Source organism: Phoca vitulina, unplaced genomic scaffold, assembly GCF_004348235.1.
Source record: "Phoca vitulina isolate PV1807 unplaced genomic scaffold, GSC_HSeal_1.0 scaffold4, whole genome shotgun sequence".
NCBI lineage: Eukaryota > Metazoa > Chordata > Mammalia > Carnivora > Phocidae > Phoca > Phoca vitulina.
In genome coordinates, this window is record NW_022589707.1 from 7,049,899 (window position 1) to 7,074,648 (window position 24,750).

The 24,750-nt window shown below is 45.6% G+C and overlaps 1 protein-coding gene and 1 pseudogene across 1 annotated transcript in view; both read left to right on the forward strand.

Annotated features, from left to right (window-relative positions):
- Positions 1-24,750, forward strand: part of DENND2A (DENN domain containing 2A) — a 100,360-nt gene that overhangs the window by 47,314 nt on the left and 28,296 nt on the right. Inside the window, exons 6-12 of the mRNA XM_032401453.1 lie at positions 7,023-7,223; positions 12,080-12,173; positions 12,916-12,966; positions 14,115-14,302; positions 19,441-19,550; positions 20,513-20,582; positions 21,703-21,780. Coding sequence (XP_032257344.1) covers positions 7,023-7,223; positions 12,080-12,173; positions 12,916-12,966; positions 14,115-14,302; positions 19,441-19,550; positions 20,513-20,582; positions 21,703-21,780 — 792 coding nt within the window. The remainder of the gene's footprint in view (positions 1-7,022; positions 7,224-12,079; positions 12,174-12,915; positions 12,967-14,114; positions 14,303-19,440; positions 19,551-20,512; positions 20,583-21,702; positions 21,781-24,750) is intronic.
- LOC116631201 lies at positions 3,232-3,348 on the forward strand (annotated as a pseudogene).

A 24,750-nucleotide genomic window follows, 5' to 3' on the forward strand; every position in this document is an offset into this window, starting at 1 on the left:
TACAATGTATAGTTGTTCAAGAAATTAAGTAAAGGAAGGCCAAATCCAGGCTGCAAGTATCAGTTTAAATCCCACTGCAAGGATCTATTTCCAGCCTAAGAAAGGAAGCCACGTTCCCCTCTGGGCCCCAGGTGAGGACAGCATTTGCTGGCGCGTGGAGGGTCTGCGCAAGAGGCATGCCTTTTGTGCTCAGTGGTCACACACAGAGTCTTTCTGCCACCAGTCTTCCTGAAGAGAGTTGAAGGTAGAATCCATCATGAAGGGTGGATCCCACCTAACCAAACCAATTCCTGTCATTCTTGCCAAAGCCAGTTAACTGCTATTTTGCTCTTCCTATGGAAGTGTTCTCATGAATAATCCAGCACAACAGATCATTAGCAGACAGTTCCTACTTGCCTCTGAAATGTGTTTTCATTGGCTACAGATGCCTTCAACATTCAGGAAATCCTTCATTTCCCATAGTGGATCAGCTTGGCTTAACAGAAGGAAGGCTGTCACAACTCGGTCTGCCCCTTTGCGTCCTACCTGGCTCTCCCCTGCTCTCCCCTTCGTGCTGGGAAGGCACTGCTCGCCTCTTAGGAACAATGAGCAACATCTGCCCACAGCAGCTGTGCGCTCCGAGCTGGGTGCTCCTCCCTAAGGCCAAGAACAGGGACTTAACAGCCCTTTTCTTCCCCTTCCTGCCAAGCTAGAGCAAATCCCGGTCCTCTGTCACCAGAACAGCTAACCACAGTAGGTAACCACGTCAAGAAGAGCTTGAGGTCCAGATGCAGCGATCCTGCAGAAGGACAATCCGGTTGCCCAGGGTGCATGTCCGATTGCCACCGATACATGCAGGCTGCTTTCAGCCCTTCATAAGTCATCAGCAGGACGCGGTGTCCACGCTCGTTCCTCTGCTCTCCCACGTCTGGGTGTCTGGTTGGTGCCCCCATTCTGGGGGACAGCTGCAGACTTCACCACTTCCTCTGTTTAGCTCATCAAATATTCATGGAGCGTCTGCCGCATCTGGGCTACATCTGGGACCTTAGACTTTACCGAAGCAGTCCCTCTGTGGCGACCTCCTCTATCGGCCTCCAAAAGATCCTATGACATCTTTTGGGATTTTCATTTAATAAGATCGTGCGCAGTCCCAGTACAGAGGTCAGGGTCAGCTGGACAGACAGAAAGGAGCAGTTGTGCAGTTGGGGGCAGATGCTAATGCTTACCGCCGCACAATGCAAGCTCCTGAGAAGGGGCCATTTTCTTTCCTTGCTTTGTGTTACCCACCATTCCCACACAATAGCACAGTAAATGTGGTAGGAACTAATTTTTATAATAAAGGAAATCTAGGCTAACACGAGACTTTTTTTTTAAGTGGGTTCCACGCCCAGCATAGAGCCCAATGTGGGGCTTGAACTCACGACACTGAGATCAAGACCTGAGCTGAGATCAAGAGTCAGACACTTAACCGACTGAGCCACCCAGGCACCCTGAGGCATTTTCTTTCTTATGTACTGACATGGAAGACATTAGGGAACAAAACGTATCACTAACTAGCATTCTCTGGTTGCCTGGAGAGCCCACCCACACCATCTCCCACCAAAAAATCGTACATCACTTAGCCGTAGCTACAGAGAGGCAGTTATCTGGTCAAGTGTGCAAGTTCTAGAGTCTTGACTGCCTGCATTCAGAACTTGCCTAGACCACTTGCTAACTGTGTGGCCAGGCAACTGATCTCATCTACACGTGTCAGCTTTGTCGTTGATAAAATAGAAACAATTATAGTACTCGCCTCTTAGGGGTCTTCTGAATATTAATTCATATTTGTAGGGACTTCTGGGTGGCTCAGTTGGTTAAGTGTCTGCCTTTGGCTCAGGGCATGATCCCTGGGTCCTGGGATCGAGCCCCACGTCAGGCTCCCTGCTCAGCGGGGAGTCTGCTTCTCCCCCTCCCAGTGCTTATGCTTTCTCTCTCAAATAAATAAATAAAATCTTAAAAAAATAATTCATACTTATAAACCACTTAGTCTAGTACCTGCAACATAAGTACTATTTCTGTGCGTTTGGTAAATATAGAGAATTAGGCTTTTCATTGTATGTTCTTTTTAAAAATAACCTTATTTCATCTTATCACAGCATTCTCATCACAAAAGGTGTTTTAGGGGTGCCTGGGTGGCTCAGTTGGTTAAGCATCTGCCTTCAGCTCAGGTCATGATCCCGGAGTCCCAGGATCGAGCCCCATGTCCAGCTTTCTGCTCAGTGGAGAGTCTGCTTCTCCCTCTGACACCCCCTTCTCATGCTCACTCTCTCTGTCTCAAATAAATAAACAAAATCTTTTAAAAAAGTTTTTTTCAATACTGAAAAGTGTAATGAAGAATTTAAAACTCATCCAAAATTGGGGATTTTTTTTTTCTATAATGAATTGCTAGTGTGCATGTGTGTGTGTGTGTGTACATAAAAAAGACTTTTGGGGCGCCTGGGTGGCTCAGTCATTAAGCATCTGCCTTCAGCTCAGGTCATGATCCCATAGTCCTGGGATCGAGCCCCGCATCGGGCTCCCTGCTCGGCGGGAGGCCTGCTTCTCCCTCTCCCACTCCCCCTGCTTGTGTTCCATCTCTTGCTGTGTCTCTCTCTGTCAAATAAATAAAATCTTTAAAAAAAAAAAAATCTTTAAAAAAAAAAAAGACTTGGGATGATATATATATACTTTTGCTAGTCTTTTATATTTATCCTGAGTATTTCCCCACATCATTAATTTCTTTTTAAAAACAATTTTTATTGTCTGTATGGTATTTCATTGTTTAAATGTAATGTTTTTCTTTACATTAGTATAATGTCCCAATTGTTGAAATGTGCATGTATGCCTTCTTATGTATTTCTATGTGTGTTTATGGAAATATGTGTACCTGTGGACGTATATGAAAAATGTGTGTATGCTTGTGAGAATGACACCTGAGTCCTTGGAGGAGGCCTCTATAAAAGAGAGTAGGGGGGCGCCTGGGTGGCTCAGTCGTTGGGCGTCTGCCTTCGGCTCAGGTCGTGATCCCAGGGTCCTAGGATCGAGCCCCGCATTGGGCTCCCTTCTCTGCGGGAAGCCTGCTTCTCCCTCTCCCACTCCCCCTGCTTGTGTTCCTGCTCTCACTCTCTCTCTCTCTGTCAAATAAATAAATAAAATCTTAAAAAAAAAAAAAAGAGTAGGAATGAGGTTGAGAGAGGTAAGGAAGAGATGAGATATTTTGTGTCAAGGACCCTAAGCTTTGCGCAGTGGCAGTATCGTAGCCAATGAGGTTTATCCGAGGCGCGATTATTGCTAATTGTGTCAAGGACCTTTTAGTCTCCTTACATCACTGTTTCCTGAGGCAATAAGACAGGGACAATGCAGGACAGGAAGGAGTTAAGCCATCAGCCACCATTCTCAGACGAGAAGGGTGAGTGAACCCTGGCTTAAGTCCAGGTCAGCTCCCTCTAGGGAGGCACGTAGTTTCCCTCTCCTCCCCGCCAGGAAGCCCCCTGGCCAGGGCCCATCCCACTCGGTTCCCTGAAAGAACTCATGAAGTTTCAACAGAGAGTTCTTGTCTGCTTTTCTTTCTTGGACACCACAGATCTTTTGCTGGGTCCGTCGTGAATCCAATATTTATCAGATTAGGGAGACTCTATTTGCCTCTGCAACAAAGTTAGGCCCCTTCCTAGAGGTTGTTCCACAGAGACACAATGGGAATGGGCATATATTATCATCATGAGGCTTTCTGATCAAAAGCTGGACTCCTCTCTGGGCCACAACCTGACATAATCATCCCTAGGGTCCTATAGTATCTTTCCTTGTAATACTATGTTCAGGTTTGGCAAACTACTGCTGGGTGACTGGTTGTGTAAATAAAGTTTTTCTGGAACATGGCCACGCTCATTCACGTACATATTGTGTATGGCCACCTTTGCAATGCAGTGGCGGAGTTGAGTAGTTATGACAAAGCCTAAAATATTTACCGTCTGGCCTTTCAGAAAAAGCTGGCTGCCCCCTGCTAAATCTAAGAGTCACACCCTCACTTGCAAAGGCCTTGCACAGACAGTTCGATGCCATTGTTGCTGTATGATCTCCTCCATCTGTTTCGCTACACTCGCTCTGAGCCACGAGCACTCTCTCTGGTCTAATTTTTTTTTAAATATTTTATTTATTTATTTGTCAGAGAGTGAAAGGACACAAGCAGGGGGAACGGCAGGCAGAGGGAGAAGCAGGCTCCCCGTGGAGCAGGGAGCCGGATGCGGGACTCGATCCCAGCACCCTGGGATCACTACCAGAGCCAAAAGCAGACACTTAACCGACTGAGCCCCCAGGCGCCCCCTGGACTAATTTGCTCTTCCTCACTTCCATGCCTTTTCTCAGATTGTGCTGTCTACTTGAGAACGCTCTACCCCCAGAGCCCAGTAGGTCCTCTGTTACCAGTTAAGTAGCAACTGAAATTCCACCCCCTCATGAAAGCTCCCTGGACATTTGGGGGCTACCACCAGGACCCCGTTCTCTGGCAGTGTCACCACGGAGGGGATGCAGCCCACACAAACCCAGCCCCCACCAGGTCTCTGGACACCCTTTCGAGAGCTGTGTGCCATGTTTTGATATCTATCTGTTTTCTTTCTTCTCAGACCTTTTCATAGGTCAAATCTTTGAACAAACACTCTCACAACCTAAAAGTCTAATGAAAACAGATAACTGCTTTTTGCCAAGAATTTTGATAGGTGATTCTAATGCAGTGAAAGAATTGGGGCCATTCCTTGGATTTCACTGCAGATGGAATTTGGTCTATAAGAAAGATTGTCATTCTTCCTTCTTTTTGTGCTGGTTTAATTATTAAGATGCCCATAGTGAGCAAACCGTACTGGCTTTTTAAAATTTTTTTTAAGATTTTATTTATTTGTCAGAGAGAGAGAGCACAAGCAGGGGGAGAAGCAGGCTCCCGGCTGAGCAAGGCGCCCAATGTGGGACTCAATCCCAGGACCCTGGGATCGTGACCTGAGCCAAAGGCAGACACTCAGCCGACTGAGCCACCCAGGCGTCCCCATACTGGCTTTTTCTACTTAGGGCTTGTGGTGCTAAGCAATTGATTGCTCCCTGTAGACTCATGATACAAACATCAGAGCAGGCCACTTAGGAAGGCTAGGAGTCTTTATTCCCAGAAATCTTTAAAAAGAAAAGGTTCTGGAGTTATTGTTATATACTATTCGGAACTATACAAGAATTGAGAAATCAGTGGAACAGAATAAGACTATTCTATAAGAGTTTAAGATGTAATAGATGTGGCCTTGTAAACTGATAGCAAAAGGCTCATTTATTAAATGGAATAGGGATAACTTAGCTTGGGGGGAAAAATCACTTTAGACTAACATACAATAAAATAAATTACTGATGGATTAATGAATAAAATATGTTCAAAATAGACTAAGAAAATCCAAAAGAAAATGGAATTAAGTACGTATTAAACCTCTAAAAAGATGTAGATTTTCTAGAGAGATAAGATTAAATCAATCGCACAAGAAAAGATGAACAGATTTTCATATATAAAAATTTCACATGATCCAAAAAAAAAAAAAATACCATGGGGAAAACACACCTGCAGCAAAACTGACAAATAGTTCATATCTGTTCTATATAAAGAGATCATTCAAATTAATAAGAAAAACCCTGGGATTCCAAAAGGTAAGTGGGCAGAGAACATAAATAATATACTAAAGAGGGCGCCTGGGTGGCTCAGTCGGTTAAGCATCTGCCTTCAGCTCAGGTCATGATCCCAGAGTCCTGGGATCAAGTCCCGAGTCAGGTTCCCTGCTTGGCCAGGAGTCTGATTCTCCCTCTCCCTCTGCCCCTCACCCTGCTTGTGCTTTCTCTCAAATAAATAAATAAAATCTTAAAAAAATAATATGCTAAAGAAAAAAGCAGTTAGCATATTAAAGTATGAAAAAATGTCCATGTTATGAGAAAAACTTATATATATATATATATTTTTTTTAAGATTCCTACAGGTGGAATTGCTGGGTGAAAGGGTGTATGCGTTTGTAATTTTGTTGACACTGCTCCATGGCCTTCCATAGACCTGTACCAATTTCTAGTCCTACCAACATTGTATGAAAGTGTGAAAGGGACTATTTCCCTCCCTGTCACTAATCCAGTGAGTTCCACTAATCCAGCAAATTTATCTTTGCTAATCTTTGAGTGAAAAATGTCTCTTTGATGGAGTTTTAATTTTCTCTTATGAGTGAAGCTAAGAATCTTTTTCTATATCTACGCGTCATTGTATTTCTTTTTCTATAAATTTTCCATTCCTCTTTTTTTTTGTCTGTCTTCATTAATTTATAGTATGTATTAGAAAAATAAGTTCTATAAGTTGCAGGGTTTTGGGGGGTTTTTTTGTTGTTGTTCTTTTTTTTTTTTTTTTTAACCAGTTTTCTGTTTGCCTTTGATCTTAAAGTAGCTCATTTTTAGAAATTAAACACTGAGCCTTAGGGATTGAAACTCCTTGTACAAGAGGTACTCAGCTTATCAGCAGCAGGGTCAAAGCTCTGCTTAGGTTTTCTCCCTCCCAATACAGTGGGTCTTGGTTCTCAGAACACCTGATTTGTACAGATAAGGGACTGAGCCAGTGAATTCCCACTTGTCTAAAAAGAGAGACTGGATTGGGGGTGCCTGGGTGGCTCAGTCAGTTAAGCGTCTGCTTTTGGCTCAGGTCATGATCCCAGGGTCCTAGGATCGAGCCCCACGTCGGGCTGCCTGCTCAGTGGGGAGTCTGCTTCTCTCTCTCCCTCTGCCCCTCCACCCTGCTCATGCTCTCTCAATCACTCTCTCTCTCTCCCAAATAAATAAATAAAATCTTTAAAAAGAAAGAGGGAGAGAGACAGGATTGGATCTGCATCCTTTAGCAGAGACAAACTCAGCATACCCTGGGAAGAGAGACCAAGCTTTCCCTCCCGATCTCCTGGTCTGTATCACTGGCACCCCCAGCTATCTCCCCCTTAGGCCCTTTGTATTTACTCTTCTTTTCTCCTTTCCCCTCCCAGCAGTCATTGGCCAAACCTGCTTTTTTCCGGCAAAATTCAGAGAGGAGGAACTTCAAATTGCTGGACACCAGGAAGCTGAGTCGGGATGGATATGGGTCCCCTTCCAAAATCAGCCCCCCCTCCACCCCCAGCAGCCCTGATGACACTTTCTTTAACCTTGGAGACCCACAGAATGGCAGGAAGAAGAGAAAGATACCCAAGGTAAGGCTTGCAACAAGCTTCGTATGCAGATTTGCACTCCCCCTTCCCTGCAAAAGGAAGGCTGCAGAGGAGTCTGGGCAGAGAACAGAATCCTGGGCCTCTTCTACCTGCTTCATCACCGGGTAGACACCATGAGCCAGGGGCTGGGCTGTCTGGGCCTTTGTCATAATAATTCTTGTGGTGTAGCCTTCCCCTTAGCCATTCCTCTCCCAGCCTAACCTCTCACTATACTCGCGTGATCCCAGACCATGTTTCCAATGCCCGGCCTCAAAAGGCCAGTTCCTCCTCCTTCCTGGCCTCAAAAAGTAGAGCTCCATTCATCACACTGTGACTCACACTTCGGCCGACAGCAGCTGCAGAGGCGGTACCCTGTGGGGCCTTGCTCTGAGGCGGCACTTGTCAAAAATACATCTTTCCTGGCTCTTTTCAACCCGAAAGGTCAAACGTGCCCAGGGGCAGATGTGCATCCTAATGCGTCTGTTATTGATTGGATTCCCTTTTGCTGTGTTCCAGCCCTGCTGTGCTGGTCCCTCTTCAGTGGCCACTTTGGTACCAACTTCCGACGGGAACTTTTAGAGCAGGGATTCTTCATTTCAGAGTACATGGATGGATGGATGGGATTTAGGGGTCACGAAACCTGGAAAATTGTGTGACTTTGTGTGGAGCATTTTGGGGGATGGAGGCAAGAGGGGAATATTGTCTGTTAGGTTTCATCTGATTTCTCAAAGTGATGCATTGACCTGAAAGTCATGGGACGTTTACAAGCTGGTTCCTCCTAACAGTTTGGTTAGTCAGTATTTTGAGCTATAATTTCACCCGTACCACACCCGTCCCCAACTTTCTCATTCAAATGAAGTTAAGTCACCTTGCGCCTCAGAGTGCCTTCTGAAGAGTAAGGGCGGCTAGGGTCAGGTGGTTGAGAAAAGACCTGTAACCTGCAGCCTGGTCAGGGTTTTAGTTGGAACAGGAGAAAAGATGTCTTCCTTTGTTTTGCTGATGAAGGGCAGACAAAGGGGCTAGGACAGGAGCCATGGCTCCTCCCACTTCAGGCTCTCCAGGTTCGGCCTCGTCTGGCCTGGGGCCCAGGGTGTGGAGCGGGTTGCATATTGATTATTTGATGTTTGCTGAATGAGCTCCACTAACACATGGACCCCCGTCTCTCTCAGCACAGATTCACTCCCATGTCTCCCCTCGGCTGTCCTGCAAAGTCACTGTCCTGTGCCATCGTGGTAGCTGCTCCAGGGGCCCCCAAAGTGTGGCATCTCTAGCCACTCCCTTAACTCCCCTTCTGCTTGTTCTGGCACATTTCTAGGTATCTGTAATGTCAAAATCCTCAATTGTGGGGTAATTTAAAGTTGGCTGTTAACATCTATACTGCCAACCTCACCATCGTTTTAGCAAATTAAACAGGATGATCAGGTGAATTAGCTGTTGCGTTAAAAGAGCTTTAACACAATTCTAGGTTTGAGTACATGATTCTTTTTTTTTTTAAGATTTTATTTATTTATTTGAGAGAGAGAAAGCACGTGGGAAGAAGGGCAGAGGGAGAAGGAGAATCTCAAGCAGACTCCCTGCTGAGTGTAGAGCCCAGCATGGGGCTGGATCCCATGACCATGAGATCATGACCTGAGCTGAAATCAAGAATCGACACTTAGGGACACCTGGGTGGCTCAGTCGGTTAAGCGTTTGCCTTCGGCTCAGGTCGTGATCCCAGGGTTCTGAGATCAAGTCCCACATAGGGCTCCTTGCTCAGTGGGGAGCCTGCTTCTCTCTCTGGCTCTGCCCCTCCCCCTGCTTGTGCACTGGCTTGCTCTCTCTCTCTGTCAAAATAAATAAAATCTTTAAAAAAAAAAAAAAGAATCGACACTTAACCGCCTGAGCCATCCAGGTGCCCCCTAGTACAGAACACGTTTAAAACAACAAAACTTAACTCCTGTTAAAGTATAATTATGTGAGAGCATGTTTAAAGTTTTTCTCTCTGGGAAAAATCTTTTAAATAAAAAGGAACAGAGATTTATTGACTGAAGTGTACATGGCTTCCACTTATTCCATGACCTGATTTACAGTGAGAAGAACCTTCTCTGTCATGTCATTTTGTACTACTCACACAGCACTCATGAATTGTCTTGTATGATAGCTATGAATGCATCTTGGTCCTTGCAATTAGCTTATAAACTTCCTGAGAACGGATGCCATGCTCCATATATCTTTTTACCCCTCACAGCTTCTAGCAAAACCCCTTGTACATAAGGGATGCTTAGTGTTCATCCAACAAATTCACTATCAACAAATACTTGTTGAGTCCCTACCAGGTGCCAGGCACTGTCCCAGCCCATACAGGTACTCTTACAGCAACGAACAGAAGTGACAAAGATCCCCACCTGCATGGAGCTTACATTCTAGTGTTCACTATATTTTAATAAGTGGAAGGATGTTAACTGTATTGTAGCTGTCTTCTTTCTAGTTAATTTTGGATATTGGGTGAGAGGAGGCTGAATGGGTTTAAAAATCCTCCCCCCACCCCGCAAAAAAACCACAATTTGACCTAGTTAACTCATTTGTTTATTTATATATTTTTAAATTGTGGTAAATATATACAACATAAAAATTGCCATTTTAACCATTTTTAAGTGCACAGTTCAGTAGCATTAAGTACATTTACATTGTTATACAACCATCACCAGCATCCATCTATAAAACTCTTCATCTCCCTAAACGGAAACTCTGCACCCCGTTAAACCCTAACTCCCCATTCCGCCCTCCTCCCCAGCCTCTGGCAACCATCATTCTATTTTCTGTCTCTTTGAATTTGCCTATTCCAGGTACCTCATATAAATGAAATCATATAATACTTGTCTTTTTGTGACTGACTTATTTCTCTTAGCAGAACATTTATGCTTTAGTATGTGTCCAAATTCCCTTCCTTTTGAAGGCTAAATAATGTGCCACTGTATGTACGTACCACATTGTGCTTACCCATTCATCCTTTAATCGACATTTGGATGTTTTCACTTCCTGGCTATTGTGAATAATACCAGCATCTCATTTATGCATTGTCTTCTTCTGTGGGAATGGGGTTAGCATTAATACTCCAATGGTTAGGACGTGTGTAAAAAGAAAAGAGAGCCAGTTCAGGGCTATGAGCTCTCAAGGAAATGGCTGGTTTGTAAGAACAAATATAAATAACTGCTGCACGGGAGGGGTTTGGTGGTGAAGGCAGAGATCGTTCAGATAAGGCAAAGCCAGCACAGTGTTGGGGACGAGGAATTCACAAGGAGAGCTGGCAAGGCCAGGGCTGGGCCACCTGTCAGGACCCAGAGTGTGTGGGTGTCCAACGATATGGCAGGGCAGTGTCTTACCAGTTGCAGAGCAGGAGGACCAGGGCCCAGGCCCACCACAAGGAGACGTGGAGGATGAGCCACCTTCCTCCACTGGCGGTCCGGCGCTCTGGCTTGTGGGGAGGAGCTGGTGAGCTACTTCAGGGAGTGGGACAGAGAAGTGGAGGGCAGAGGCAGGGAGTGGCACCAGCTAACCCACCGCACCCGCCTGCGTGCCCATCACCCAGTTTACTATAACACATCCTCTCTCCAGTTCTTCCAATGCCAAAAAGAATATAAAACTTTTTAAGGCAGCTTTCAAACACAGCTCCCCTTTATTTTTTTTATTTTTTTAAAGATTTTATTTATTTATTTGACAGAGAGAGATAGTGAAAGAGGGAACACAAGCAGGGGGAGTGGGAGAGGGAGAAGCAGGCTCCCCGCTGAGCAGGGAGCTGGATGCGTGGCTCGAACCCAGGACCCTGGGATCACGAACTGAGCCGAAGGCAGATGCCCAATGACTGAGCCACCCAGGCGCCCCCCACTGTTTTTTTAAGATTTTATTTAAACACAGCTCTCCTTTAAAATCACCTGTTGGGGGGCTCACTAGGAGGAGCATGTGGCTCTTGATCTCGGGGTCATGGTTTTGAGCCTCACGTTGGGTGTAGAAATTACTAAAGAAAATAAACTTTAATTAATTAATTAATTAAATTAAAATCATTGGCTTGCCTTGACTATGCATGGGTAGACTTCCCTTTCTCGCAATCAGGTGGGGCCCAGGGAGCTTCCACTCTTGAAATTTGCAGGCGGTGCTGTAAGGCCTGGTGGGTAGTGACCCGGGGTTTCGGTGGGAAGTGACCGGGGTTTCCGTGGCCAGATGGGTCTGCTAGAGTCAGTGTGGAAAATGTCCTGCTGAGTAGTGGTGTCTGCTGAGCAGTAGGAGAGATCACCAAAGGCCTCCATGAGTGTGGATGAGCGCTCCCCTGCAAGAAGGGGGGTGTGCTGCGTCTGCTGGGTGCAGGGCACCACCATGCAGCCCCAACCTAGAACTCGAAATCCACCGTAATCCCTGCCCCCTTGCCGCCCAGTGCCGCTCAGACGGTCTTTGGCACGGTTCCTACAAAAGGGGCCCTGCCTGGGAGGCTTTTTATTTTTGCTGTCTCTTCCTTTTCTGGTTTTTTTTTTTTTCCCCAGGGTGGGGAGGCAAAGGCTGTCCCCAAGCCACAGTGACATGGAGGCATCGAAGGGGGAGCAGCCATCACACAATTAGCCAATGAAATTGTCTCCCTGTGTCCCGGCTGCCTGCGTTAGTGTATTTAGACATCACCCGTTCACACATCAGTGAGGCTGGCAGCCTCCTTTAGTGTTCTTGAAAGTCATGTTCCTGTCTGGTAGAAAAGAGTAGTTGAAAGATGCCAGTGGACCAGTGGGAACCGGCTCCTCCCTCCTTCCCCGGGCCTTCGATCGTCCCAGAAGAGAACGAGCAGTAGAGGAATCCCAGCTGCTAACACTGCCTTTTCTTCTCCCTGCGTCTGGCAGCTGGTGTTGCGAATCAATGCCATTTATGAGGCCCGGAGAGGGAAGAAACGCGTGAAGAGGCTCTCCCAGTCCACGGAGAGCGGCTCGGGAAAAGGTACCGTCCACCGTCCCACCTCCCCCACCTATGTGAAAACAAGAGTCTTCCTAAAAGAGGCTTCCTGTTGTTTGGGGTTGGCTCACCAGAGAGGAGAACAAGGTGGTGCTTTGTAAATACCTCCTGTTGTCCTTGGGACCGCGGGACAGCGAAGAGCCAGGAATGAGCTCAGCCTGGTGGTGCATCCTCTGGTCCTGTTTCACTGTCCGTCAGGCCAGCCCAGCGCTGTGGGCTCTGGCTCACCCTGGGAGCTGCCTTCTTTGCTTCCCATGCATACAAGGAGCGGTCTCTGCTGTATTACCGGATATAGGTACCATCTGAACTAGAGCCACATTAATTTGGAAATTATATTTAGTTGGACGAAGACCTAGTTTGTCCATTACATTTAAATCACCAGAAAGAAAATAGACCCTCTGAAGTAGAAATCTTGGATTTGTGTCACTTCGTACAAAAAGTTTTCTTATTAGGGGACGCCTGGGTGGCTCAGTCGGTTAAGCGGCTGCCTTCGGCCCAGATCATGATCCCAGGGTCCTGGGATCGAGTCCCACATCGGGCTCCTTGCTCAGCAGGGAGCCTGCTTCTCCCTCTCTTTCCCTCTGCTTGTGCTCTCTCTGTCAAATAAATAAAAATCTTTAAAAAAAAAAAATATTAAAAAAAAAGATTTCTTATTAGAAAAACTCACATGAGCAACTTTCCTCCTATTGCCATTTTTAATTTGTTGTTTGTTTGTTTTTCTGTCTAGTGACAGATGAGAACAGTGAGTCTGACAGTGACACGGAAGAGAAGCTGAAAGGTGAGAAGACCAGCTGCCGTGCACGGCACAGGCAGGGGCTGGGGAGCTACCAAGATGGCCCTTCCTGCTTAATGTAAGGGACGGGACAGAGCGTCCTTGCACGAGCTTGTTGGGCAAGGCGTGAACGTCTGAGGGGATGGGGGACCCACGGGATGCGTGGGGGCCGGTCAGTCCTGAGCATGACCGGCATGGGCCTGTTCGGTCACTGAGTCTGTGGCTGTAGAGATGCAGGGTGGCTACGTCTACAGTGGCCCCGTTGCCGTGCCTTTCCGTTATAGGTGTTTTCCACCCCTGGGATGTATAGCGCAGCTGGTCTGGGGTTCCAGACACCTGGGCTCTTGTCCCACTCCTGTGAAAATTGCTATAGGACCAGAAGGAAATCACTTAAGATCTCAGGGCCTCTAATTCCTCATCTGTCAAATGAAGTCACTGAAATAATTGGTCTCTGTAGATCTAAATTCGGTGACTTTGGTCTAGGCTTTAGTGAGTTTTCCACAATTTCTCAGACCCCAGGGGGAAGCCCAGGAAAGCCATAGTCCAGGCCTGCTGAGTGAGGTGATGGAGAGCCGTGCGGTCAGCGGCCCTGCCTCATTCATCTCTCATACCCCGTGCTCCCTGGCCCACCTCTAGGATGAAACAAGCCCGTTTCCATCACAGACAACAGCGGCAGGAGGGAAGGCGGGCGGGAGCTCCTGAGTTAGTCATGGCTCTGCCCAGTCTGTCACGCAGATGATGACAAAGTTTCCCGCTCGCAAAGCTCTGTGGTCTGGATTTTGTCACATCCCACAAACTGAAAGATGGAGGGAATGTGTGAGGGGAGGAGTCAGTGTCTCCACCCCATCTGACAGAGCGACACAAGGATGACTCAAGCCACTGTCCCCAGTCCACCCAGCCAGCCCATGGCAGAGCAAAGCCCCGCGTTCCAGGCTTCTGCACCCCTATTAGCCTGGCGGCCCATCCAGTGTTGTTCCCCCCAAGTTTGGCAAGAACCCCAAACAAAGAGTTTTGTACTCACTTGTTAAAGGTGGGAACACTTGTAGGATCAGAAGGAGTACTCTGAGCCGGGAACCACACAAGCTGTCACAGCTCTGTGCGGTTCCACGTCAGAAGGAGAGACGCCCAGGCGCTCACTCGCCCTCTCTCCCCAGCTCACAGCCAGCGCCTGGTCAATGTGAAGTCCCGCCTGAAGCACGCTCCCAGATACCCGTGCCTTGACCGGGAGCTCATGGAGTACCAGCAGAGGCAGCTGTTCGAGTACTTCGTGGTCGTGTCCCTGCACAAGAAGCAGGCCGGGGCTGCATATGTGCCAGAACTCACCCAGCAGTTCCCTCTCAAGGTACAGGGCGGCCCGGCCTTGGCGGCCTGCGAGGGGGACTGTAGCACTCGTGCCCACATCCTGTTGGGACTTGCGGTTTCTGGGAGGTGCAGGGGTCTGAGGAACACTCAGTGTCTAGAATCTTGAACCATGAGTCCCCATTTGGGTATAGCAAATGAAAAAAGCTGCCGCTGGAGAATTTGGGAGGTCCCAGGTGGTGAGGGATTTGAAGACTCAAAGTACAGACAAAAACACTTACTCACTTCCTGTGCTGACTATGCCATCCTCTTCATCCTCCCCGTCTCCTTATCCAGCCACATCTCTTTCCAAGCTGTCCTAGAAGCATCTTTCCCATCAGCCACACAGCTCTCCCCAGGGAGCTGTGTTTGTGTCCATGCCAAGCATCTGTACGTGCACCACGTACCCCTGGATGTGTGCACGAGATTTCTGTTCTGTTCTAACATGGTTCATGAAATGGCCCTCAGAAAGCCTAAAATGGCATGACCAATAATGTATAAATTTATGCATTCTTAGGCTTTGATGCCAGTATTAAAGAGGCTCTCTTCAGTCCAACCAGAATTTACTGAGACCCTATTACATTCAAGCTGTTTTCTGCTTGGCCCCATCATTACAAAGATGAGCAAAATGTGTTTCCTGTCCTCAAGAAGCCCATACTCTGACAGGAAGGCAAAAGATAAGCATACAAAGACTCATGAGGTAGAATGCGACACTATGCACAGTTCATACAATGAAGGTGCTCGGAGGCGGGGGGGGGAGAGGGTGTACCGTCCTGGTCCCCTCAGGGGCCTCCCTTTGCTGCCACCACCCACACATAATCCCAGTATCTGTGGAGGCCTGGGTCTCCTCCTGTCCTGGGCCAGCTTCTTTCTGTCCTGCCCACGGTGGTCCAGTGCAGCAATCAAGTCCTGTCCTTGGAATTTAGGATAGAAACTGTATAATTGAAGTAAGCCATGGGCACTAGCCCTCCTAACTGGCTCTATTCACCTTCCTTTAGCTGACCTCCAAGGATGATCCCCTGAAAACCCCAATACTATAGGTATGCCCACATTTATTTATTTATTTGTTTCTAAAATATTTTATTTATTTATTTATTTGAGAGAGAAGGGGGGGGTACAGAGGGAGAAGGGGAGAGAGAATCTCAAGCAGACTCTGCTGAAAGCAGAGCGCAACGCAAGGCTCGCTCTCACAACCCTGAGATCGTGACCTGAGCTGAAATCAAGAGTTGGACTCTTAACCGACTGAGCCACCCAGGCGCCCCGTAGGTATGCCCACGTTTAGTTGAGGCCCACACGGAGAGAGCACCAAGGCACGAAGGACTGTTTTTATCCTGTTTACTTCCCTCGGGGCCTAGCACAATGTTGTACACATGGCAATATTTAATCAATGTTTCAGGAACAAAAGCATAAATTCATGAATGAATGAATGAATCACCATAACTATTGAATGCTTGTAGTTTCCAACCTGGAATCCCCAGGCTCTTAGACATCCACATTAAAACTTCTTTGAGCGGAAACTTATATAGTCATTATTGGAAAGGGGACCAATCTGGAAATGTATCAAGAAAAAGTTACCTATAATCCCACTCCACAGAGATAATCGATGTTAGCATTTTATTATGTTTTCTCCCAGACTTTTCTCATAGTGTAATTTTCTGACAAAACTGGTGTTACACACTGTATAATTTTTGCATCATGTTTTGTAAACGTATCATTATTTAGAAACATATTTAATATAAATTCTAAAGCTTTTTTTTTTTAATTACATAAACTGTTATGTGGGTATGCCCTAATCTGTTTAACCAGTCTCTTTCTGTTGGAAATGTATCTTGTTGCCAGTGTTTCTTTAGATATATATTTTAAATGTTATGTGATCATTCTGTACATGCATTTTTTGCAGATCAGGCTATTTTATATCTTCTTGCCTTTGCTCTCTTTCTCTGTCAGAATTACCTTTTCCTCCTTTCTCTTTCTCATGAGTTTTATCCCCCATTTCTATAGTCACCTTGACCAAGACTTACCCTCCATATTTGCACACTAGAGATCATGCCTGCCATGTTCCACTAAAATGCTCAATATCATGTAATTATCTTTATGACAATTCATGGAGACTGGGAAGTTTTCCAGACATTTATGATTGCTTGTATTTGTGAGAGACATCTCCATGTCTCACTTCCTGTAAATGAGTGTATGTGCATATAAGAGCACATATGTGCCCATATGGGTTGATAACTCCTATGTTGATGACAGCATGTATAGGCACATGTGTGTTCACACGTATTTGTGTGTATTGTGCATGTGATCCGAGGGCGGGTATATCCAAATGGATGGGCCATGTCAAAAAGTGCTAGAACTTGCCTCCCTACAAGGCCTACTCTGCAGTTCTCTAATGGTTTCCACTGTGGAGAAATGTCCCTGTTCTTTCCTTTTGTATTCTTTATAGTTGATGGCCCTTCCCTCGGTGGTGATTAATGACCCCTTCCAACAACTACACCCAGCTGGTATTTGCTTCTCTGTGAGACTGTCCAAGGGTAGTCAAAATTATTGCTTTGGCAACAGTCTGAGCTAGTGAATTATCAACTCAAAAACTGCTCCAGGACCAGCTGGAATCTTCTGGGTCATGGAGGGAAGAGAGTATCATTATATAGAAAAGAGACAGTGACTACTGATTCTGAAGGAGGAAAACCAAAAGACAGTTACTAATTGGCTTTAAGTCTATAAATGGTGGCTGTGTTTCATTCATTGATAGTTGTCTCAACCATTAATATTAATAGCAGCTTTAATTTTATTTGCTGTAGCCTAAGGGAAAACATACTAGAAGTAGGTTTTAAAATTGAAAAAAAATCAGCCCAGTGCTGTATTCCTTTGGATACTCTCTTTAGAGACCTCCCCTCTCTGACATTTGGTGTCCTGGGGAAGGCTTCTAGATCCTCTGGGAAGCATTCAACAGTGTTGGTGGTCTGCAGACTTCAGAAGCTGTCTGCAAAGCTGGTTTGAGGTGGAGGTCAATGGCAAGCTCTGAGAGACAAGATAAGAAATTGGTGGAAAATATTACAGAAAGAATTTAGGTTAGACATTACAGTTTTCTAACTTCAGAAATTCAGACTCCAAATATTTGGTACATCAAATTACTGAAGGTAACTTGAGCATAATGTTTTTCTTTAACTCTTTATAAAGAAAAGTTAACAAGTATAAATGTGTCAATAACAACAACAGAAGCCAGCCATTCTTCCCAACACTTTAGAAGTACAAATTTATAAACAAATATGCTAATTACTGATTATTCCTTTTTGTTTCCTAAACTTGAACCAATAGTGCTTCATTTTTAACATGGCACAAAAATATATAACATAGGGGCGCCTGGGGGGCTCAGTCATTAAGCATCTGCCTTCAGCTCAGGTCAGGATGCCAGGGTCCTGGGATCAAGCCCTGCCTCGGGCTCCCTGCTCAGTGGGAAGCCTGCTTCTCCCTCTCCCACTCCCCCTGCTTGTGTTCCCTCTCTCACTGTGTCTCTCTCTGTCAAGTAAATAAATAAAATCTTAAAAAAATATATATATATATATACACACACACACACATACACACACACACACACACACACACACAACATAAAATTCACCCTCCCAACATTTCCAAGTATATAGAACAGTGTTGTCAACCGCACGCACATTATTGTTCAGTAGATCCGCAGAATGGGGCGCAAAGCACAGACTCCTGTTCATACACAAATAAGTAAACACACGCCTTTAAATACAATCTTTAATCAGACTTTAAAGATTGTATGTATTTATTTGAGAAAGAAGAGCAAGAGAGAGAGAGAGAGATTGAGTGAGCAAGCATGAGCGGGGGAGGAATAGAGGAAGAGGGAGAAGCAGACTCTCTGCTGAACAGGAAGCCCAATGCGGGGCTCAATCCTGGGACTCCGGGATCATGACCTGAGCCGAAGGCAGATGCTTAACCACCTGACCCACCCAGGCACCCCTGTTCTGTTTTTTTAACAAGAGGATATTCATTCAGTCTATGATGTCAAATAAATCAGAGAGAGAGAGACTAAAGATTAAGATTCCTAGCTAGAGGGGCACCTGCATGGCTCAGTCAGTTGAGCATCCAACTCTTGATTTCAGGTCAGGTCATGATCTCAGGGTCGTGGGATCAAGTCCCCCTTCAAGCTACACAGTCAGTGCAGAGTCTTCTTGTCCCTCTCCCTCTGCTCCTCCCCACTGCAATCTCTCTCTCAGTAAAAGTTAAAAAAAAAACAAACAAACAAGAAAAACCATCCCTAGCTAGATTCCACACTAATTACGTGCCCATGGACATATCACTTAACATGTCAGGGCTATTTCCTTATCTCTAAAATAAGAATGTGACACTGGATGATGTCTCATTTCCTTTCAGTTCTGACATTCAAGGACAATGAAATTAATTGAAGTTTACTGTATAATGTAATTTAACTGGATGTATTCACTAAGAAATGTTACAAAATGTCTTTGCCTGGATCGAGGAAGGGCAGCTTTCAGGGGCCCAGAGGTTGGAAGACCAGATTCAAGGCTCTGCCTTGCAGATTCAGAGTCTCCTATTTGGAGGGGATTGGTTTGACACTTTTTCCTTATTGGTTAAAATAGTTATAGTCCAGGGGCACCTGGGTGGCTCAGTCGGTTAATCGTCTGCCTTCAGCTCAGGTCAGAGCCCATAATCCTGGGATTAAGTCCCGTGTCGGGCTCCCTGTTCAGTGGGGAGCCTGCTTCTCCCTCTCTCTCTGCCACTTTCCTTGCTTGTGCTCTCTCACGCTCTCTCTGTCAAATAAGTAAATAAAATCTTTTAAAAAATAATAAAAAATAAAATATAGTCTAAAAAAATATACAAAAAATAAAATAAATAAAACAGTTATATTCCAGAATGTTAGACATCAAGAATATTTCTCTAAAACACACTATTTTGTTTTCTCCTGACTTCTCCCATAAGACTAGAGTTGACAGTGCCCTGGGAAAAAAAGGCCCCAGCAGACTGAGCTACAGACCCTTCCTAGGTTAAGGTAGTGGTCTCACCTGTGGGCAGGTGGAAGATGTGGTCTTGCCAAGCGTCTGCCTTTCTCTCCCAAGCTGGGGTTCATTCCCCAACCTTCTCTCACCCTTCTCGCTGCAGTTGGAAAGGTCTTTCAAGTTCATGAGAGAGTCTGAGGACCAGCTGAAGGCTATCCCTCAGTTCTGTTTCCCTGATGCCAAGGACTGGACTCCTGTCCAGCAATTTACCAGGTATGTGCAGGCATCTCCCTTCCCCACCCCCAAAGGCTCGGCAAGAACCAGGGAGAGGTCAGAGAGGACAGACGCCATAATTCGGTTTTACTGCCAGCAATCCTGATGGGCCCCAGGCTAGAGACTTTCCCCACCGGTGTTTTAAAACTTCCCTGAAGATAAGAACCACCTGGCTAAATATGCAGATTCCCAGCCTCCCACTCAATCTGGGCATATGTTTGGTTCATAAGCCTCTGTGAAGGGCAAAAGTAATTCTTCGTCTAGGAGAAACTAGAGGAACATTGCCTGTCACCTTTCCTTGTCCGTGCTCTGGAATCATTAATAGCAGCCCATCTAGCTGTCAACTCAGATTGTGATAGCTTTACGTTTCTGCTTTAACCATGTTGTTACGTACCAGTATTTTTTTTATCAGATGTTTCAGCAATTGACCAAACTCAGGGGGCTGCATAGCCTGTGTTTGAGGCACACTGTGTTCCTCAAGGTTGGCTCAGCAGTCTCTCAGGGCAGTCCAAGCCTCGGGGGGCTCTGAAGAGACAGTTCTCAGGGAGGGTCACCCCAGGGGCAGTTTCAAGAGGGACACAGAACTGTCCCCCTCTTCGGCTGCTCCTTCACTGAGTCACATCCCTAGAACAGCGGATGCCCTCTCACCCTGGAGCTCACGGAGGGCCGTAGTCACAATCGATGCTCTGTAAGTGACTGCCGTTCTTTGGGCAACGGGGCGGTCAGGTGATCGAGCGCTGTGAGACCTCATCCTTTCAGGATGCAGTGACACTTTAGGTCTCCTTCTCCCTCACACAGACCCCAAAACTACAGGTGCAGAGAGTCCTCGCACAGAGATGGACAGGCAGGACAGGGAGCCGCCCTTTTTGACAGCCCCTCCAGAATGTCACCCGATTGCTCTCTAACCAGGTGTCTTTTGTTTTGTTTTGCTATGTAATGTACTTTTGTTTCCCCAACCGCAGTGAAACCTTCTCATTTGTCTTAACTGGAGAAGATGGGAGCAGACGGTTCGGTTACTGCCGAAGACTGCTGGTTAGTACAGTCTTCTGTTGGTCTGCCAGTGCTCTGGGCAGCCCTGCGCAGCACTGGGTCCTGGGGCTCCACTGTGTGCCATGAGAGAAGAGGCAGGAAGTGTGGCAGGTTCATCAGCGGAGTTAAAAACAGGGAAGATTTGGGGGTTCATCGAAATCTTACTGGTAGAAAGGAACAAGAACTCTGTCTCCCTTAGAAAGAAAATACTTCCTCCATTATTTTCCCTGCCAAATAAAAGACCTTTCTGTCCTTAAGCCAAATATTCTTTCTAATAAAACATGCGAAACAGACCCGGAGAGCTTATAGCGCACACATTCATAACAGTTGCTAAGGGCCAAAGAAGGATAGTTCTGTTGTTCATGCTACAGATCATTCAAGAATGTGTTCTTCAGAACAATCACCTTTAGAAGTGAGGATTGTATTCCAATGAAATGATCATGCTAACCCATTTTAGAGCTTGTCTTTTTGAGACCCATTCTTTTGAAAATCTTTAATAGAAGCAAATCATTTTCCACTCAGTGTATTTGAATCTTCGAAATAAGTTGATATAATTTAGAGTCAGGATAATGCACAGCACATAGTAGGTATTCAATAAATATTTGTTGAATTAATTAGTGAATAAAAAGCATAGATAACAATTTAAAAAGTGAAGTGGATAATAAGTTTTGGTAATGAAATTACTTTGACATATTGAGATTGATTTTCATTTTGGTTGGAAAATTACCTTAAAAGGCAGGTTCCAAAAAGGATGTTCAGAAATGATTTCTGGTTTGGAATTACCATTATAATAAACAACATTTGGTTTCAAGGTAACTCCTTAACAGGGACCACAGTGATTTCGGTAAACAAGTTAAGCCTCCTTACTTTACGGTTCCATAGGCCGTATTGAGCACCTACTGTGCGCACGACACCCTTGATTTGGTCCCTTCAGGAGACTATAAGTATATATACTGTGACCAGAAGTGCTTCCCACCTATAAAATGGGGAATTGGTAACTACTTACTTGGGTTTTCAAAAGCTGCAGTGGGGAAACATCTGGCACATGATAGGCACTTAAAAATGTTTGGGTTCTCTACTTTGAGATGGTAACACTCACGATTTCCTTGTTTCACACCAAAAGCCTGGTGGCAAAGGGAAGCGTCTCCCTGAAGTTTACTGCATCGTGAGCCGCCTGGGATGCTTCAGCCTCTTTTCAAAGGTGAGGCCTCAGAGGAGGGAGGAAGGGAAGGCAAGGCAGAGCCCGGGAGGACACAGGAAACACCTGGACTCCTGGTGCTTTTGTAATCATATCCCCACATAGTTTCCTTCCCACTTCCTCCCCCATCACCTCCTCTGTTCTCTTATCATTAGTACCCGCAGTGAGAGCCAGTGAAGGTCAGGGCCCAGAGAGAGGCGGTCAGGGAAGAGGCAAAGTAATTACAGAGGATGGAAGGGGCAGAGGATCTTCCCAGAATATTCCTTGTGTTTTACTTTCTTACTTCTAAGCATTGTCTTTTGTCATACTCGCTTTTGCATGACAAAGAGGCCACTTGGATGGATGGATGTGTAAGTATGTATATATGTGTGGTGTGTGTGAGATATTTATTATTGTAGTAGTGCTCTAAATGGATCAAAATCTTGGGGCGCCTGGGTGGCTCAGATGGTTAAGCGTCTGCCTTCGGCTCAGGTCATGACCTCAGGGTCCTGGGATCGAGCCCCGCATCGGGCTCCCTGCTTGGTGGGGAGCCTGCTTCTCCCTCTACCTCTACTGTTCCCCCTGCTTGTGCTCTCTCGCTCTCTCTGTCAAATAAATAAATAAAATCTTTAAAATAAATAAATGGATCAAAATTTAATACAATTTGGTCCTCTTTTTGGGAAGATGAGCCAGTGTATCAAGACCTAGGAATTGCCATACTGAATTGGCTCACCCACCCCACTATTCTGGGTGGGCAGAGGAGCTAATTGCTATTGTGTATGATGATAATCTCAAAAATTAGGTGTAATCCAACATTCATTTCCTACATTAACCAGACATGAGTATCTAATCCATAAAGTGATTTTAAATTCTCCTTGAGCATTTCTTTCTGAGCTTTCTTTCGGAGAATTGAAGTCCTATGTCTATTGTCCACGGATGGCAAACAGCACTTCCTAAAAGCGTTCCGAAACACGTCTGCCTCCTGGCCACCTTCCACTTACCCTCAGAGGAAGCCTGACCTATACTGATCTAGTGTAACCTCTTGCCTTGGTAGAACTTATACTTCTGGGCAAGTGTGTTAGAAATAAGAATGATATCGATGTATCTGTGTTCCTGCCTCCCCTCCGCTGGGGTGGTAAGCCTTTTACACAGAAGTTGGTCACTTAGAGGCTCTAGGACAGTTATGCATTGCTGCTCATGTAGGTCTCTCCCAAGGGGTTGTTTAAATGTGGAAATAAGGGGCGCCTCGGTGGCTCAGTCGTTAAGCGTCTGCCTTCGGCTCAGGTCATGGTCCCAGGGTCCTGGGATCGAGCCCCACATCGGGCTCTCTGCTCTGCGGGAAGCCTGCTTCTCCCTCTCCCACTCCCCCTGCTTGTGTTCCCTCTCTCGCTGTGTGTCTCTCTGTCAAATAAATAAATAAAATTTAAAAAAATTTTTTAAATGTGGAAATAAGGCTGTGTCATAGCATTTGCTGTTGTGAGAATGCTACAGAAGGTAGAAGTAAAACAGCTGAGTTAGCCCAGCATCCAGTGGTGCCTTTGGAATTCACGTGAGCTCCATTGTTTTGTCATGGACAGGGGATGACAAGCAAGTCAACATACTAACACAGTGTGTGATGCACAGTTCTGTGTTTTCGTAGCATTTTTGTGACTAGGGATATTGTGGGAGTGTGATGTGATGCCATGCCAAAGACCAAACAGTAAATATGCTGGATAGAACCAGAAACAGAGCTTTGGCAAACTGATCTCTAAAACTCGAGCTATTTCCAGGTGAGGGACTAGGATGACTAAAATGACAAACTGTCCTGTTGTACAGAGAAAGGAATCAGGGTTGTGAGTTCAAGCCCCACATTGAAAAACAAAAACAAAAAACGAAGGAAGGAAGGAAGGAAAAAGAAGGAAGGAAGGGGAATCCTGTTCAAGAACAGCTCTCAAAATCTCTGAAGAAAAGTATACCATTAAGTATCACTAACAGTCATGCCGAGTAACAAACCACAGTGGCTTAAAGCACCGGTCATTTATTCTTACAGACGCGCAGATCAGCTGGCCTCAGCTCGGCTTTTCTCCACTGGGCTCACTCGTGCGTTGGGGGTAGGCTGGGAGTTGGCTGACTCAGGCAGCCCGGGCTCTGCTGTCGGCTGCCAGTCTGGGGTTGGGCCTAGTCCACATGTCTGTCTTCCTCCTCAGACAGGGAGCTGGCCCAGGTGTGCGGTTCTTGTGCCTGAGGCAGGGGCCCAAGTGGGCAAGCAGAAACGCGTAAGACAGGCCTCCTAAGGCCCAGGTTTCACACTGGTGCACTGTCACTTCTGCCTCAGTGTTCCTCATCCATTCTTTATTAGCCCCTAACCAGCCTTTTAAGATTTTTTTTCCCTGAATTGCCTCCCCACCCCTGAAAGATTCTTTTTAATTTTTTGTCATGTTATTTTTTAACATGCTAAAATAAACATAACATAAAAGTTACTATTTTAGCCATTTTTTAAAGATTTTATTTTTAAGTAATCTCTACACCCAACATGAGGCTCAAACTCACAACCCTCAGATCAAGAGTTGCATGCTCTACCGACTAAGCCAGCCAGATGCCTCTATTTTAGCCATTTTTAAGTGTACAGTTGATGAGCATTATGTTCATTCACATTGTATATAACTGTCACCATCATCCATCTCCAGAATTTTTTGATATCTCTGAACCAAAACTCTGCACCCATTAAACACTAACTCCCCATTCCCTTCTTTCCCTAGTCCTGGCAACCACCATTCTACTTTCTGTCTCTATGAATCTGATCACTGCAGGATCTCATGTAAATGGAATCATATATTTATCCTTTTGTGACTGACTTATATTCACTTAGCATATGTCCTCAAGGTTCATCAATATTGGAGCATATGTCATAATTTCCTTCCTTTTTAAAGCTGAATAACAGTCTATTATTTGTATATATCACATTTTCTTTATCTGTCCATCAGTTTATTAGATGGACATTTGTGTTGTTTCCAC